The sequence below is a fragment of the Macrobrachium rosenbergii genome, chromosome 31 (genome assembly GCF_040412425.1).
Source record: "Macrobrachium rosenbergii isolate ZJJX-2024 chromosome 31, ASM4041242v1, whole genome shotgun sequence".
NCBI lineage: Eukaryota > Metazoa > Arthropoda > Malacostraca > Decapoda > Palaemonidae > Macrobrachium > Macrobrachium rosenbergii.
The window spans coordinates 19,944,055-19,960,943 of NC_089771.1; the positions used below are offsets into that span (position 1 = coordinate 19,944,055).

The 16,889-nt window shown below is 43.6% G+C and overlaps 2 protein-coding genes across 2 annotated transcripts in view; one reads left to right on the top strand and one right to left on the bottom strand.

Annotated features, from left to right (window-relative positions):
• The window catches only part of LOC136855401 (serine dehydratase-like), a 28,416-nt gene that overhangs the window by 9,846 nt on the left and 1,681 nt on the right, over window positions 1-16,889 (bottom strand). Inside the window, exons 2-6 of the mRNA XM_067132389.1 lie at window positions 13,323-13,495; window positions 11,552-11,719; window positions 8,537-8,637; window positions 6,692-6,816; window positions 20-122 (exon numbers count right to left, since the gene is read on the bottom strand). Coding sequence (XP_066988490.1) covers window positions 20-122; window positions 6,692-6,816; window positions 8,537-8,637; window positions 11,552-11,719; window positions 13,323-13,484 — 659 coding nt within the window. The 5' untranslated portion in view covers window positions 13,485-13,495. The remainder of the gene's footprint in view (window positions 1-19; window positions 123-6,691; window positions 6,817-8,536; window positions 8,638-11,551; window positions 11,720-13,322; window positions 13,496-16,889) is intronic.
• The window catches only part of nompB (intraflagellar transport protein 88-like protein nompB), a 73,131-nt gene that overhangs the window by 8,708 nt on the left and 47,534 nt on the right, over window positions 1-16,889 (top strand). The gene's annotated exons all lie outside the window — the stretch shown is intronic.

A 16,889-nucleotide genomic window follows, 5' to 3' on the forward strand; every position in this document is an offset into this window, starting at 1 on the left:
GATAAAAAAGAATTTATACCTTGTGATTTCTCCAATTGAAACAGGTTTTCCTGCAATTAAAGCAGCATTGAGTGCATGAGCTCCTTGTGTCTCCATGGCGATTACTGGAATGTCAGGTACCCCTGTAAAATAAAATCATTTCAGTGGAAAAACAAAATTTTACTACTGAAGGCTTAAAGGCAATGCTGCACATTTGTATATCACAGAAAATAGGAAGTGGGGTATTCTCCAGTAAAATATTACATTGTGCATACAAGCTGCAAGGGTCAGATAGATGTTCCGCAAAACTAAGTTTTAGAACAGACTTCTGAATGAAAATAGTCATGGATGGCCAAGAATAAAGATCAACAGCTAAAGTAATGAAGTACCTAAGTCCATCACCCACTATTTAACTAGGCAGGTGTGTCGTCCATCACCCACTATTTAACTAGTCAGGTCTGCCGTCCATCACCCGCTATTTAACTAGGCAGGTCTGTCGTTCATCACCCACTATTTAACTAGGCAGGTCTGTCGCTCATCACCCACTATTTAATTAGGCAGGTCTGTCGTCCATCACCCACTATTTAACTAGGCAGGTGTGTCGTCCATCACCCGTTATTTAACTAGGTAGGTTTGTCGTCCATCACCCACTATTTAAATAGGCAGGTGTGTCGTCCATCACCCATTATTTAACTAGGCAGGTCTGTCGTCCATCACCCACTATTTAACTAGGCAGGTCTGTCTCATCTTTTATGATGAAGCCCCAACTTACTTTCTTTTAATTTTTGTTTGATTTATAGTTATGCTAGAGAAAGGTATAAGGTTGTCTGTCTCTCGTTGGCCTTTACGTTTGAAAGAGATTAATGTTATGTTTCCTATTGAATCATCTTCAGCCCATGTGTTTTCCGTAAACACTACAGTATGTAAACACATTTACATCATTAGGGAGTGGGAGACTGCAACATATGGAATAGGAAGCAGATACATAGATACATAATTACATATCCTAACCCCATACTCAGGTACCACCTATAATGCACCTTTGCGTGAGGCACTGTATAAGGTTCTCAGATTTTTACTGCATCCCTTTGGTACCAGTCGCACCTCTTTCTGTCTTTTATTTTTCATCTGTTACCTCTGGTCTCTTCCTACCAGCTATCTAACTACTTTGCTTTTGCCAAGCGCCAAGTTCATCCCCTCATTGAAACCAAATCCCAGCGGCAAGAAATGTAACCTAGCCGTCTGGTTCACTTTCAAATAATGGAAGTACAGTAGATATACAACTGTGCTTGGCCTAGGATCAAAGCAAGGCAGTTCGGGTGTTCACATATGTTTTTCTCACTAATTGCTACCCTTCCCTTCTTGTCCCATGCCCAGACCTTCTCAGTCTTTGAAATCTCAGTATTTCTCACTCTTAAAACACCACATTATTTAGTATCTTAGTTTGTAATGACCTTGTGAAGGTGTCAAAGAAACGAGCAGGTAAAGGTTACTGCTGGTTTATTACAGATCCAGGCGGCTTATATTGCGGCCGACTGACGCCGGGCCGTGAGAGACAATGGAATTGACTGTGACCTGAGGTCGAAACAATAAATAATAATATACAGTGAACGAGTACGAATTACAATACGAAACATACAGAGACACAATATAGATACAGTCTTGATGCCTGTGAATGAAGAAACATGTGATACACAATGTGTGACATTCGTATAAATACCATAAAGTAAAAATGACAAAAATGCGTGACCTGGCACGTTTTAGGCGTGACTAATTTAGCTTGAAGAAAACGGGAAGTCACCAAAGAAAACAAGCTCAGCGGAGACTTAATTAATGGCGCCGCCGAAACACTATCCTGGCGCCGAATTGGTGACTTTACAAATACTCCCCCCCCAAGACGAGGGACGCGTCTGATTAATCCCTGTACCTGGTGGGACGCTGAAGGGTGCCGCGGCTCCTTGAGGATAACTGAGGGGCCTCCTGCCTGTGAGGCTGCTGTTTGGGCGGTCCCTTCCTGGGGCGGCGCGCCCTGCGGTGGTGAGGGCGTGCTGGAGTGCGTATGGGCGGAAGGGTGCTGCGATGCTGCCGGGACTCTCCGACAGGAAGGCGGGCTTTAGCCGGTCTATGGAAACCCAGTCGTCCCTGCCTGGAAGTGCCAGCCGAACGCCTTGCTGTTCCGTTCCAGCACGCGGGAAGGGTCCCCTGTAGGGCTTAGTTAGTGGTGGACGGACGGCGCCGACTCTGACGAAGACGTGGGTGGCGGATGACAGCTGTGGCGGCACGAAGGTGGTTGCTCTGTCTATGTATGAGCGCCTGCAAGGGCGAACTTGCCGCCACGTCGCGGAGCCTCTGCAGAGATGGGGAGTGGCGATCATCCGTCCACGAGCTCTCCGGCACCACGAGGGGTTCCCCATAGGTTTGTTCAGCTGCGGATGGGGTGCCGTCGGCTCTGGGGCGGTCCTCCCAACCAGGAGGACCCACGGCGGCTGATGTTTCCAGTCCTCAGCGGTTGCAGAGCCATGAGGATGATTTTAAGGACCTGTGGAAGCGTTAGGCCAGGCGGTGGCGGCTGGGTTGTATGCTGTGGTGGTGTGGTGCGTGGTTCAGCAGTTGAGCCAGGCAGACCACAGCTCGGAAGGCGGGGCCTGTCGGTTGTGATGGTCGGGGCATGGCCTTCTTAGCTGGAGAGCAGGGCCTCGGCGCCTGGCGCTGGCGGTGGCTTCTTGCATGGGGCGTGGCCGGGCCACGGGCGAGCGGTCTACCACCGTGAGGTATCTGGATCCGCCTGATGGGGAAGGGGCCCGACGACGTCGATGGATGTGGCGGCGGCGCCCTGGTTGGCGGAACTTCGCCTACCCCCGACTGCGTGTGGCGACCCCTTTACTGGTCTGGCACTGCAGGCACTGTTTTGCCCAGGCTGGCGTCCTTTTACCCCGTGCCAGACGAACTTTTTACGAAAGCTGGTTGGCCGTGGTCTGCGGAGGAGTGTGAGAAGGCCGTGGATGATGTCAAATACCTGGCGGCGTGGGGCTGGAACCAAGAGTGGGGCTGGCCTGCTGATGTCACCAGAGCAGGCTGGGACCTCGAGGGCGAGGTCGTCCCGCCACTTAGCGGGGATGTGATGGCGGTGCGGTATGCTGGGGTTTCTGGGTCGGCCTGTTCTCTGGCAAGGTCCTGGTAATCTACACCAAGCTGCACTGCGTTGCTTTCACGACTCCTGGAGCGTCTGCTACGGGATTTTTCTTGCCGGGGAGGTACCTGTGCGAACAGGTAAGTCGGCTATGGCTGAGAGGTGGCGCTGCTGCTGGAGAGGCCATCGTCCCCTGCTTACGTGGCGTGAACTGGTGGCTGGTGGTCTGTGAAGATTGTGAAGGGCGTCCCCTCAGGAGGAACTTGAAGTGCAGACTACTGCGGTACATCAGCGCGGGAGTTCCCTGTCGAAGGTGCTGTGGCGGGACTCTGCGGGATTGAACTTCTTACTGAAGGCGATGGGCTGGGGCGCGCCGTTGATGATTTGCTCCCAGAACAGCACCGCGGGTAGCGTTACTGGCGTCTGTCGTCAGCTGGAGAGCCTTGGGATCTGGTGTGCCAAAAGCGGCGGTTGCCTTAGTGAGCGGCCTTCGTCGGAAAAGGCCTGCTGCTGGCTGGGTCCCCAAGACAGGGACTTGGTTGACCTTTAGGACTTCCGTCAGGGCCGTGGTGAATGTGATCCGGGGATGAAGCGCCTGTAAAGTTTACCATCCCAAGAGGAACTCCTGGACGGCGTTGATGGAGGTGGGTGTCGGGAATTTGCTACGGCTGCTGCCACCTTCGATGTAGAGGCGGACGCCTGTCCGGGAGCACCTCGTGACCAGGAACTCTGCTTTCACGGGCGCCGAAGGTACACTTGTCGCAGGACAAGCGAGGTGCGTTTCTTGGAAAGCGCTGGAGGACTGCTTTGATGTGCCTCTGGTGTTCGCTGTGAGACCTGGAAAATATGAGAATGTGTCGGCAGTAGCAGGCCAGAATTTTAGGTCCCCCAGGATGCTGTCCATGAGCCGCTGGAAGGTGGCCCCAGGCGTTCCTCCACCCGAAGGTGGAGCGCGAACACATAGGACCGAAGGGCGTGATGATAGCTGTCTTTGGTATGTCCTCTGGCGCAACAGGTACCTGAAAATAAGATTTAAGAAGGTCCAATTTGGTAAATATTTTGGCCCGTGAAAGGAGGCCGTGAGGTCTTGCATATTGGGCAGAGGGTAGTGGTCGGGCTCCGTTGCAATGTTGAGCCGTCTGTAGTCGCCGCAGGGTCTCCAGGAGCCGTCCGGTTCTCACCATGTGGAGGCCATGGACTGGAGAGCTTTCCTGCAGATGCCATCTGTTCCATCTCCTTGAATGCTTTTTAGCCTCCTGAAGGCGCTGAGGGAAAGCCTGCGGAACTTAGCATGTCGGGGCCCTTTAGTCACTATATGGTGGTATATGCCCGTGCTTGGCTGGGGCCCGGGGACTTGGTGAAGCTAGAATAAGCTTACCTCGGGAACTCCGACAGAAGGTGTCGCGTACTGGTGGGGCGGCGGGCGCTGATGGTGGGTCTGGGTCGCCGTTAACGGAGAGATAGGCGAAGTCCGGGATCTAGGAGGCGCTGCGCCCCGATCGACTAGCGAGGCGAAGTGCGCCGAAATCGGCCCTTTGGGGTGGGGTTCCACGATCGGCGATGAAGTCCCAGGGTAATTCTGGCCAAGGATGGGTCGACGGAGCCTGGTGCCGTGGGAGAGGATGGGGGAGTTCGTTGGCGGCCGTCAGGAGAGGCGGCGGGTCTGGTGTCTGGTTGCGGTCCTCTCTGGATGCTGGGAAGACCGGCGGCTCCTGTGTCGACCAGCATCATCCTGCCGGAGGCGAGTGTCGCGGACGTAAAACCTGCTGTTTTTTGGCCTGGGTTCTTCGGCTGCCATGGCGGCCTGTCCTGCTGGCGCCGCCACACTCCGTTTTTGGCGGTTGAGCGAGCAGCGCAGGCAGTTGGCGTCCTTTCCGAACCACTTGTGGTAGCGACAGAAGCCGGGGACCACCGTCTGCTGTGGTTCGGTGGACGTTTGTTAGCGATGGCGTTGGCCGGGCTGCTCTACGTCCTCTTCAGGCTGGACAGGAGCTGACCGGCTGAGTAACCAGTTTTAGCCGTTGTATGAAGCCTTGCCCGGAGTCTGTGAGGTGTTATTACGCCTCTGAGGTCCTCGACAGGCATGGTGTAGGGTGGCGATCTGGTTGCGTACTTCAGGAGAGAGTTGAAGGAGATTTCCCGTGTCGGCTTATCTCCTGCGGCTTATTTGTGCCACCCGAGACTGGTGTTGACAGGAGATCTCTGACCATACTGGCGTCTTGGTTGAGGTCGTGGCGTGGGTTATTGGCAAGGTCGATAACGGGCGGCCCGCTTCGGCGATGGGCAGGAGCAAGCTTCGGGAGAACTTTTTTGTGGTGCTGTATGTGAGGTGTCTGGTACCGAGATGAGTTTGTTTATTACCGTCCTCGGAAGGCGTTGAGCACTGTGTCGGCCTGTAGGATTTCATCCCGTGAGTCCTTGTGATTCTAGTGGCTCTCCACCCTGCGCCAGCCATCTCGATGGGTTGCCCTGCGTGGCCCGGCAGCTTTAGGGTGGCGGCCCGCGGTGTGTTGCCGACCGTCGTGTGTTCGGGGCGCTGGTGTGTGGAGTTGCGGGAGGGCCTTTCGATCGGGGCGGTAGCGGGCGCGATGGGAGGTAGGTAAACCTCCGGAGTCGCGGGGTCAGCGTTTGCTGCATGAAGGAGGATATCGCGTCATGCTCGCTCCTGACCCCCTTGCTGGGTAGGATACTCGGCGTCAATGCGCTTTGATGCGCCGTGTGGATCGCTAGTGGCGCTGATGAGTGCGCCGACGAGAGTCAGCGGCTCAAGCGCTGGTTACAGCGCCGTGTTTTAGGCGCTAAGAGCGTTTTTGGAAAGCCCTGGAGCCAAGACTGAGTCGCCCGTATGGATCCGCTAGCTCGGGATACTCGGTCACCACTGTGAAGGTGTCAAAGAAACGAGCAGGTAAAAGGTTACTGCTGGTTTTATTACAGATCAGGCGGCTTATATTGCGGCCGACTGGCAGCCGAACGTGAGAGACAATGGAATTGACTGTGACCTGGTCGAAACAATAGCAATAATATGCATTGAACGAAGTGCAATTACAATACAAAACATGCAGAGCTACAATATGAATACAGTCTTGATACCTGTGAATGAAGAAACATGTGATACACAGTATTGTGACATTCGTATAAATACCATAAAGTAAAAATGATTAAAATGCGTGACCTGGCACGTTTTAGGCGTAAACTAATTGAGCTTAGAAGAAAACAGGAAGTACAAAGAACAAGCTCCGTGAGAACTTATTATGGCACCGCCAGAAACACTATCCTGGCGCCGAATTGGTGACTTTACAACCTTCTTCACGTACTTCAGCAAGGAATCTCAGCCCTGTGTTGTTGAGCTTTTAGAGACATGAAAGTGGTCAACATTGGTGACACTTGTGTGAGGCATAGAACAATGATAAACCTAAAAGAATATGTGGTTACTCTGAAAACTAACAAGCAGACAGCAAAATACTAAAAATAAATTTTTTATAGAAAGGAAAACCTTACATTAAAATGTTTGTTACGATGGTGATGGAAGGTAGTACAGGCTTAAAAATATTATTATATGAGAACAACACCAGTGTGTATTACCATGTTTATGAAGACCCTGAAAAATACCACACAGAAGACCGCCACCACCAACAGATAAAACAATCGCAGCAGGTTTTGTGTTGCATTGTTCTAGAATTTCTGTGACCATTGTGCTATGGCCCTCCCTGAAAAGAAAAGAGGGTCCCGTTTGAAAGGGAAGCATTATCAGATAAAATAAGTCTCTATCTATCCAACAACCTTTCTGGAAGTCCAGCTACACAAATCTTGCAAAATTTAATGTTTAGGTACAAAAAGAGCTCCAGAAAATTTCTAGTTTATTCTTTAAGATAATAAAGAACGAGTATATTTAAGTAACACTAGAACAACAAAAAGTAAAAATTTACAGTGTTTTCTCTCTCAGAGTACAATATTCACCATCCCTGTAGGATGGCACATCAGTGCACCTCATTTGGTGCACTTTAGGCTTTACTAAAGGGTGTTTGCAGCGCCCCTTCAACCCCCAGCTGCACCCAACTATAAATCTTTTACTTTACCTCTATTCCTGCTTCATTTCTTGAGATTTGCTGTTCAACACCTTTAACTTACCCCTTGCATTTTTCTCCCAGGTCCACTTTTTAATCCGGGTTCTGTACGTCCTTTATTTTCTGGGTCTTTCAGTTTTGCTGTCCAACCACTCCAACTCCCTCTTTTCACTTTCAAGCAGTGAATAGCCAAAAGTGCCTTAGTGGAGTGAAATGCTCAGGAGTAGGACTCAGTATTCAGTGTACCTCCCCCCAAAAAAGGTCAGCAAAGATGATTGCAGCCATCAACTTCCTCTTTTGGGACAACTAAGCTGGTTCTTTCCCTAATCTTGACAACTTGTGGAAGGTGGACTGAGTAGGGGTGCAGGGGAAAACTTTCAGTTCACTCCTTCAAGTGACTGAGGTTAGGGGTATCCATGTTCCCTCCATGCAAGGTGAAAATAGGTGCTGAGCCAAAACTCAGTCACGTAAAGAGCCAAAAATTCTGCGGACTACGGCAAGTAGGAGAGATCTCTGCTCAGGTTACCTTCCTCCAAGAAGGAATGATACAAGCAGAACACAGACACCCTTTACATGTAACGCTGCACGGGAAAGTTTATTTGTAGGAATGGGTAAATATTTAGTTCCTGTTAAGGAAAGCAAGACCGTCCATTAAGACTGCATGTATTTCATCTTTTTGGGAACTCCCTTTACTCGTTAATACTACATCACCAAACATAAGACGAAGCGGTAACATACATGAAAAGAATGGAATGGTACCGTTATGTACCATGCAGTTACTAAAAAATTTTGCATGATTAATATTTTACAATAATTGTGTACTATTATTTTTCTGTCAGTACTAGAATCTGTGACAGGTTAAAGTATTTATATGATACATTTCAAAAACAGTTATCTACAGGAAGTGTTAAATACCAAAACTATAAAACTGAAGTGGAAAGAAAAAGACCATACTTGAATAGTAGCGTGGAAAAAAACGCAAATGATGGAAGTAACTTCAGGGCAAACCAGGGTAAAAAAAACCTAGGAACATTATTGTCGCTACACAAAACTTGATTTGAAAATTATTATAGAATTCAACTAAATTTTTCCTTGTTCTAAGTTATTTCCCGTAACATCCCAGTTAGCTATGATTTTCATAATAAAAGGTAGTCAGGACTGAAAAAGACAAACAGCCTTGAACTCTAGGATTACTAATTTCCCTTCACAGATTTGCATCAAATAAGTCAATTTCCACTACATACTATAGATCACTCATAGCAAAAAAACTCAAATCTGTAAAAGGCAAAACAAACATAAGGAAGGTCTCTTGCATAATAAGTAATTACCATCAAATAAAAACAATGGGTGAAGATGATCATACCATACATCCGGGTGGTCAAAGGGGTGCACATAACAACTGTCCTTTGACCCAGCCATTTCAGTTGCCTTCTCATGAGCCTCATTCCAGTTGCGCCCATGGACCTGAGGGTCAGAATATTTGGTAATTGTTTAAAAATTGAACATTCTCATGAATAACAGTAAACAGATTTAGTGATGAAATACAAGCAGTTTGTAATATTATTGATGCAGTGGTTCATAGAAAACATAGGAAATAACTGAATATATAAGTAAATTTTCAGTAAGGTATTATCACAACTCTCATGACTAGATGTTTTTCGTATGTTCCGTAATGATTACTTTGACTGGTACTTTTTCTGCCTTCTTCATTAACATTTTATGTGAAGCTTTTCATGTACAGGATTAGACATAAAATGAGTTCTCTCCACTATTTTGTTTTGCAAACTTTTCGCCTGAATTCCCACCTGACCCAGGCCTTCTTCTATGCTCCCCGCCTTTTAATGACTGTCAGTCTTAGTATTAGCGATTATCTTGCCTCCTCTATTGCCGACTTTCCCCTAAGAAGGGAATAGTCTTAGTCTCAACATGTGGGTGAGATTACAATTGTGCCGCTCCTGTTGGTGTAATCCCTCTTTGGGGAGGATGGTGTCGGATATTTGGAGTTGGTTCCTTCTACAATAGTGTCATTGGCAGAGAACCGGACTTCAGGGAAAGTATGTGGTGTCTTTTTAATATTTTCAAAGACGTTTTATATTTTTTTTTATTCCTATGTATAAGTGCAACGATGACGACATTTGACAATGGCCGTTGATTCGGATGAACCCTCAAAGAGGTTCTTCTTTAAATATTAAGGACAAGTTTGAATAACACAGATAGCTCAGAGGATAGAAATTCATTTTGACTTTTCAGAAGAATATTGCGCAAAGTTTTCAGTGCTTGATTCCAAAGGGATGGGACATGTCTTATGTGTATGGCATTACTTAGCAATGGATTGCTTTTAACAGAAGTTACTAAAATGGAAGAAAGCAGAAGAATTTTAGCAACATCCAGCTATATAGATAATGAAGTAGAGGTTTCACCTATTACAACTACATCCTGTTAAGAGTGTTATAAGATCAATAGGGTTCGCGAATTATTCAGAAGAGAAAATTCAGCAAGAACTGGCGAGTCAGGGAGTGAGTAAAATGAGGCAATGATGGTGGCCCTAAATGAGACATTAGTAATGTCATTTCATAGCCTCTTGAGACTTCCTCAGGAAATAAATGCTGCATGGCTAATTAATCTAAAAGTAATACTTATATGGCCCAAAGCCGATGCTTCTACTGCTAGGTATATAAACGTGAGCATCACACGCCAAAGGAAGATTAAAGAAAGACAAGTAACAAAGCCGCTGAAGTTTCTTCGGCGCAATCGAGTTTTCTGTACAGCGTATAATCAAGGCCACCGAAAATAGATCTATCTTTCGGTGGTCTTGGTATAATGCTGTATGAGCCGTGGCCCATGAAGTTTAACCACAGCCCGTTGGTGGCCTATCCTATATCGTTGCCAGAATCACGATTATCGCTAACTTTAACCTGATGAAATTCCGGCATATTTCGGTCTGTATCAAGAAAATATAAGTATGAGCTTGTTGGCGCACGCTACGCGTGTTGGAACTCGGCGCTGCTGTCTCCCCTACCCTCCTGATCCCCTACCTACCCTGCCCCCAACCGGGTGGACAAACAGGTTTGCAGGAGGAGGAGGATGGATGTCTCCCCTACCCTCCTGTTCCCCTACCTACCCTGCCCCCACCTGGGGGAGACAAACCTGTTTACATGAGGTGGGTGGCTGTGTCATACCTCCAGTGCCGTCACCCAGGGGAGGGCAAACAAGATTAGAGCCACTCGCATTTTATTGTTATATATATTATAAATTGTATACAATACAGTACACTGAGACAGCAGCTGCTCAAGTGTTTAGGAACTTTCCATCATTTTAACAATTTTAAAACCAGCTGAAGATGAGTTTTTAGAAACCAGTTTCGACCCTATTGCTTTAACATCTCGTTTATGTAAGCTGATGGAAAAGATGGTTAAAGCAATTTAGGTCTTGTAGAAGAAAGTTTTATTTTACCCAGCTCTTTTTCTTCAATTTTATATATATATATATAATATACTATATATATACATATTATATATAAATAAATATATATATAATATATATTATATATATTTATATATATGTGTGAGTGTATAGTAAACCCTGTATTCGCGGTTTCATGGTTCGCGGATCACCTATTTGCGGATTTCTCTGGAATATACATACACATTTTTCGCGGAAAATTCGCCCATTCGCGGTATTTTTCACTGAGAAATATTCACTAATTACTGTATTCTCATATAATTTTCATGACTAAATGCACTTTTTATGATAAAACTATTAAAATACTCAGGTATAAGCATTTTTAGAGTTTTTTTGTGTTTGAACTATCAAAATAGGCAGTTCTAAGTGTTTTTAGAGGGGTTTTAAGTATTTGTGGATTTTAGCTATTCGCAGGGGTGGGGTACGCATCCCCCGCGAATATGGGGTTTACTGTATATATATATATATATATATATATATATATATATAGATAGATAGATATAGATATAGATATATATTATTCTGATGTGCTTATCAGTGACGAGCTCTCAAGTTATGTTTGACGATTTATCTGTTATTCATAATTGTCCTGGAGGTTTTTATTTGTCATTTTCTCAAGGCTGCTTAATTTCTTCCGATGCCACATTCTCTACTGACCCCTTTGTCACAGTGTACTCTCATTCCTTCTGTTGATTCGGTAGGTTTTCAAAATAATACCTTCTGTAGCAATGTCTATTCACACACACAAAAAGCTAGCTAAGCAGCACAGGACAAAAGGTTGCATTCCATCAGCATTTACTGAAACAGTAACTAAATCTGTCAATCGTTAATACTGGAATTTATAGTTTGTTGAAAATGAAAGCTTGTATTTTCGAGGGAGGAATTATAAATTAAAGAATGCTATTATTATATTTACCACAACGCTTGCTTTTTCATCTTTAAGGCGAGAAATCATCATCTTGGGGGTGGAACTAGGTAGATAAACAGTAGAAGGAACTCCCATTTGACGAGCAGCATAAGCAGAGGCCATACCAGCGTTGCCACCAGATGATGAAATAATGTGTTTGCAGCCATTCTTGACACCCTGTAAACAACGATATTGAGTAAATAACTCTCAGATTGAACTTATAAATATATCAGCAGCATCTGTTAAAAATAAGGTTTCTCATCAAGGATATGAACAGTAAATACTCTAGTAAATAGATTACATAGATCTCGGGATGTCTTACCGAGATCTTACATCTGTTAATTGCCACCAAAAATCCCACTTTTGTTTGCCTCCAAACAACTATAAAATCTTAATGTTAAACATTTCTTACAAAAAATCTAATGCACAGTACAATATACAAAATAATACTTCTTTTTAGAATTGAATTGCATTGAATATGGAATTTAGGCCAGAGGTCATTCAGCGCTGAAACTGAAATTGACAGTAAAAGGTCTGAAAGGTGTAACAGGAGGAAAACCTCGCAGCTGCACTATGAATCAATTGTTAGGGGAGGGTGGAAAGTGAGTTGGGAGAGAGAATATGAAAGGAGGTAGAGCAAAAGGAACGAAAGGGGTTGCTGCTAGGGGCCGAAGGCACTCTACAAAGAACCTTAAATAATGCCTACAGTGCACCGCATGAGGTGCACCGTTGGCACTACCCCACTTCTTTTCAGTTTTTGTAACTAGACAGAAATACTTAAAGTGCTGAGGTAAGTTAGCATATAACTTCGCCTAAGGCATACCCTTCACAATGTATATTGTAAGGTGCACTGTAGAAAACAGTACTGGTTCTCTCAGTTCTCAGCTTGTACAACTATCATCCTTGGTTGCATCCTTCCCAGCTGCCCTTATTACTTATCTTGACCCTTCTCCAAGTCTTTCTTTTCTATGAGAGTCCAGAAATGTAACTCACTGGTCTGGTAAACTAATTTATGGTACTAGAGAACGTAGAATCCTCTTAACCATTGCCAGATTTCATTACAATAGCAGGAAGAATAAAGGAAATCAAATACAGTAGAGCTTTCACACTTATGGAGGTCATAATGTACCTCTACTACAATAAATCAGATTTGGGGAAAACTCAAGAATGTACAGCAATTCAGGGTACAAGACCAATTTATACAGATTAGGAGCAGCATGAAATAGCATTAAGTTCCCAGTCAGTTTTTAAACTTTGCACCGGGCAATTGTGTTGCATATGCAGTACTGACAGTATAAGTACTGCAAATGCAACACAGTAGCCCAGTGCAAAGTTTAAAAACTGAGTGAGAACTTAATGCTATTTCATGCTGCTCCTAATCTGTGCAAATTGGTCTTGTACCCTGTAATGCTGTACATTCTTGAATTTCCCCCAATTCTGATTTATTGGAGTACAGGCACAGTGTTACCTCCATAATTATAAGTGTGAAAGCTTTACTGTATAATATTACATTTTCTTTATACTAAGTTTCAGAAATATCCTACAATTGTTTTCTCCATATCTCAAAATTTATTATTTAATAAAAATCTGACTTAGATATAATTTACCATATGATTCTTCATCCTCATACTAATTATGTAACTTTATATTCATCAATGATTCAAAAAAAAAACTTACACAAACCTTTGTGCTACTGCCCCACTCGAGATGACGTACAAGAGATTTTACTTCAAAATATTTCTAAATATAACTTTACAAGTCTATACAATAACTGACTGACCTTCTGTACAAAATTTCCAATGCCTCGAATCTTGAAAGAACCTGATGGCTGCAAATTATCTAACTTCAGGAGCACAGGGCGTCCACATAACTCAGACAGTATATCACTTGGAATCAAAGGGGTAACTATGTGGATGGGTTCATTCTTCTTCATTTCATCCATGTTTCAGAAACCTGAGTAAAATAAAAGGAACAGCATTATAAAAATGTATGTAGCTATCAATAAATAACTTAAACCAGCACATCTGATGTTTACAACATAAAACATATTATAATGCACAACCTTCTCAGCCTATTCATTGCAACAAATTGACTATGTTTACTTCCACTATGACTATCACTTTTGAAGTGAGTTTTTCCTTCATTGATTTTTTTTCAGATATTAACATTATATTAAACTGACCACACTACAGCAAAGGTATTGTGGTCTGTGTACAGTACATTTAAAATACCCTGGGGGTGGGGGTTAACAGGCTTGGTATTAGCTGATAGAAAACTACAAAGCATCAAGATGAACTGTTTGCTGTACAAGGCACGGCCTATGTAACATGACACACAGGTAACCAATCTAACCTGTGTGGACTTGGATATCCTAGCCTCCCAAATAGCATGATATAATATTCATTCATCATGACAGGATTCATTCACCATCGTCATCTTTAAAGTCAGGCTTTCCCCTTATGTGGTGAGACATGAAATGGGTTCTCTCCACTCTCTTCTGTCCTGTGCGCCTTCTCCCAGAATTCCCATCTAGTCCAAGCCTTTTCCAATGTCCTTTCTCCATAATTTTTTGGTCGTGCCTTTTGGTTTTCACCCTGCTGTTTTCATACCTACTAATTTTCATACTAACTGCACGTCTCCTCTCCTATCGATGTTATGCTTATACTACCGTAGCTTTGGAGCTCTTGGTCTGTTTTCCATCCTCGGTGCCCCACATCTCTTAGCAGATGTCCTAGTCGTGAATCGCAGCAGTCTGTAATATCAGTCTTTTGTATATCCTTTGTAAATGACTGTTTTTCTGCTGCCTAGGGAATTATAGGCCTCATACTATTCATCACAGAATTTTGCTCTTTCTACTAATGGGATGATTTGTCTGTTACTTATTGCCCTCTACAAGCTTCTCAATTCAGTCTGTATGCATCATTTGCTTTCCATTTAGTTTTAGGGCATTGGATATGCCTCACTGTATTGAAGCTTGTGAGCTCTGTACAGTTTCTATGACACCTATTTCACATTTGACACGTGAAGTTGTAGTCATCCTCACATTCTCTCTCTCTCTCTCTCTCTCTCTCTCTCTCTCTCTCTCTCTCTCTCTCTCTCTCTCAACATCCACAATCACTTTCCCTTGTGGATTTTTCCTTTACGTATTTTCTGGCCAGTTTGCTGTTAACATCAGGTCATCTACATGCGATAAGCTCCAGATGCTTCCCTTTCTGTACTCCTACGCAGTTTCTATTACTATGGTAAAAAATAAGACAGCGCTGATTCTTTATGGACACCAACACTTGTTTCAAATAAATCTGATGTATCTCCCCTTTATTCACTGTAGATCCTGCATTATGACATAACCTTGGTGAAATGGAATTTGGAAATCCACAAATATGTGGTATAGCTGTTGCAGAATGTCTCCTACAGTTACCTAATTGTAAAGATTTTGTACGTTGATTTCTGTAGCAAGAAGCCAAACTGACAACTAATGATTTTAGCCATTTTTCTTGCTCTTTTATCCAGCATCCCCTAATTTTCATTGTATGCTTCAGTAATCTGGTTAAAAAGATATTTTGTTGGTTAACGCAGATAGTTTTTCAGTGTCCTAATATGGTCTCCGGCTTGTCATCGGAGGAGAGAAAGTAAAGTGCTATCATACAGCAAGTGTACTTCCCTGGACCAAAGGGGAGTTGTATGCACTGACGTATATTGGAGAAACCTACAAAATCCTTGAAAATTCCTTGATTTTGCAAATTCCTTGAAAATATCGTTGATGACCCTAAAATTCCTTAAATCAAGGAAAATTCCTTGAAAGTGGAAACAATGTAATCTCACCCCGCAGTGAGAGAGATTGTGGGGAAGAAGGATCCAAAGGGTTCGCTTGCGTCACTGGGGAGTGTCCTCGCCCCTCAGGAAGCTGGCGAATGCTTCTCGTGCTTCTTCCTCTTGCTGATAAATCTCTCTCACTGCGAGGGAGACCACTCAGCACGCTCATTGCGGGGTGAGAACAGTGTTTTCACTTTCAAGGAATTTTCCTTGATTTAAGGAATTTTAGGGTGATCAAGGATATTTTCAAGGAATTTGAAAAACCAAGGAATTTTCGAGGATTTTGTAGGTTTCTCCGTGATATGTCAAGGAAATTTTGCATTTTCCAAAAATCTTTGTGGTAGTATTACATTCTCACATTACTGAGTTAAAATATTGATAAGTATTCCATTTTAAACAAATATTACTGTCTAAATAATGATGTCATTAAAGAACGTTATATGCTCTCGCATTAACATTGCTTGATTTCAACTCATTATTACAAAGTCCTGAATGTGAGAACGGGGCTTTAAAGTATGGTACGGTCTGCCCAGTATTTCTACACCTTTCCTCCCGAATAACTTGTTTCATTCCTGTACACACACGCTACTCACCATCTCTTGAGTTTTGCAATTCCCATCACTCAGACTCAGTCACTGAGTCTCAGATAGTCTATGCCTCTCTCAGGAAGAAAAGGATTTGTCATTTTTGAGCTTAGAAGAAAATTCTTCGTCCCCTATTAGGTGATACATTAACACAGTAAAATGGCCATTCTTACTAATGATAAAATTATTTAAGCTGTTGATACATGCGATCAACTTGATGATTCATTTCATTGTTAATAAGGATTTCCATGATCTGACTATGATATTGCCTGATCTTGGGATGGAGAATTTATCATATTTTTTATTCTTATTAATTTATTATTACTTTTTTCTACGATCATTGTTTCAGACGACCACAAAAAGGGCCAGTAATAATGATAGTGATTATGATACAGACAAAGAGAAACAAGGAAAAGTGCAAGCCGTTAGAAAAAAAAGAAATTTGAGCAAAAGTTTTTAGACACTTGGTTGACAAATCCTGCTTTCAAATCATGGTTGAAGAAAAAGAGAGTGGCTGGGAAAGACGTGCCATTTTGTGACATATGTAGTGTAAAACTTTCGTGTGCTAAACTGCATCAATTCGTCATAGGAAACCAAGACCCACAGTGATAATGCAAAAAGAAGTGCAAGTTTGGCAAAGTCTCAGCCCAGCATTAGTGGTCATGGACCATCACTGAATGCAGCTGCAAAAATGGAAATCAAAATATGTAGCTTCATTGCTGAAAATAATTTGCCAATTAGCATGTGTGAAAATTTCCTACCTCTCCTTCAAGACCAGTTTCCAGCAGACGATGTTTTGAAGAAGGTAACTTTAGGAAAACAAAAAGCTACCAGTATCATAAGGCAAGTGCTTGGTTTTCATTTTCTAAGGGATAACCCAGAAAAACTGCAGCATCATAAGTTTTCAGTTGTGATAGATGAAACAACAGATAAGTCAACTGTGTCGCAGT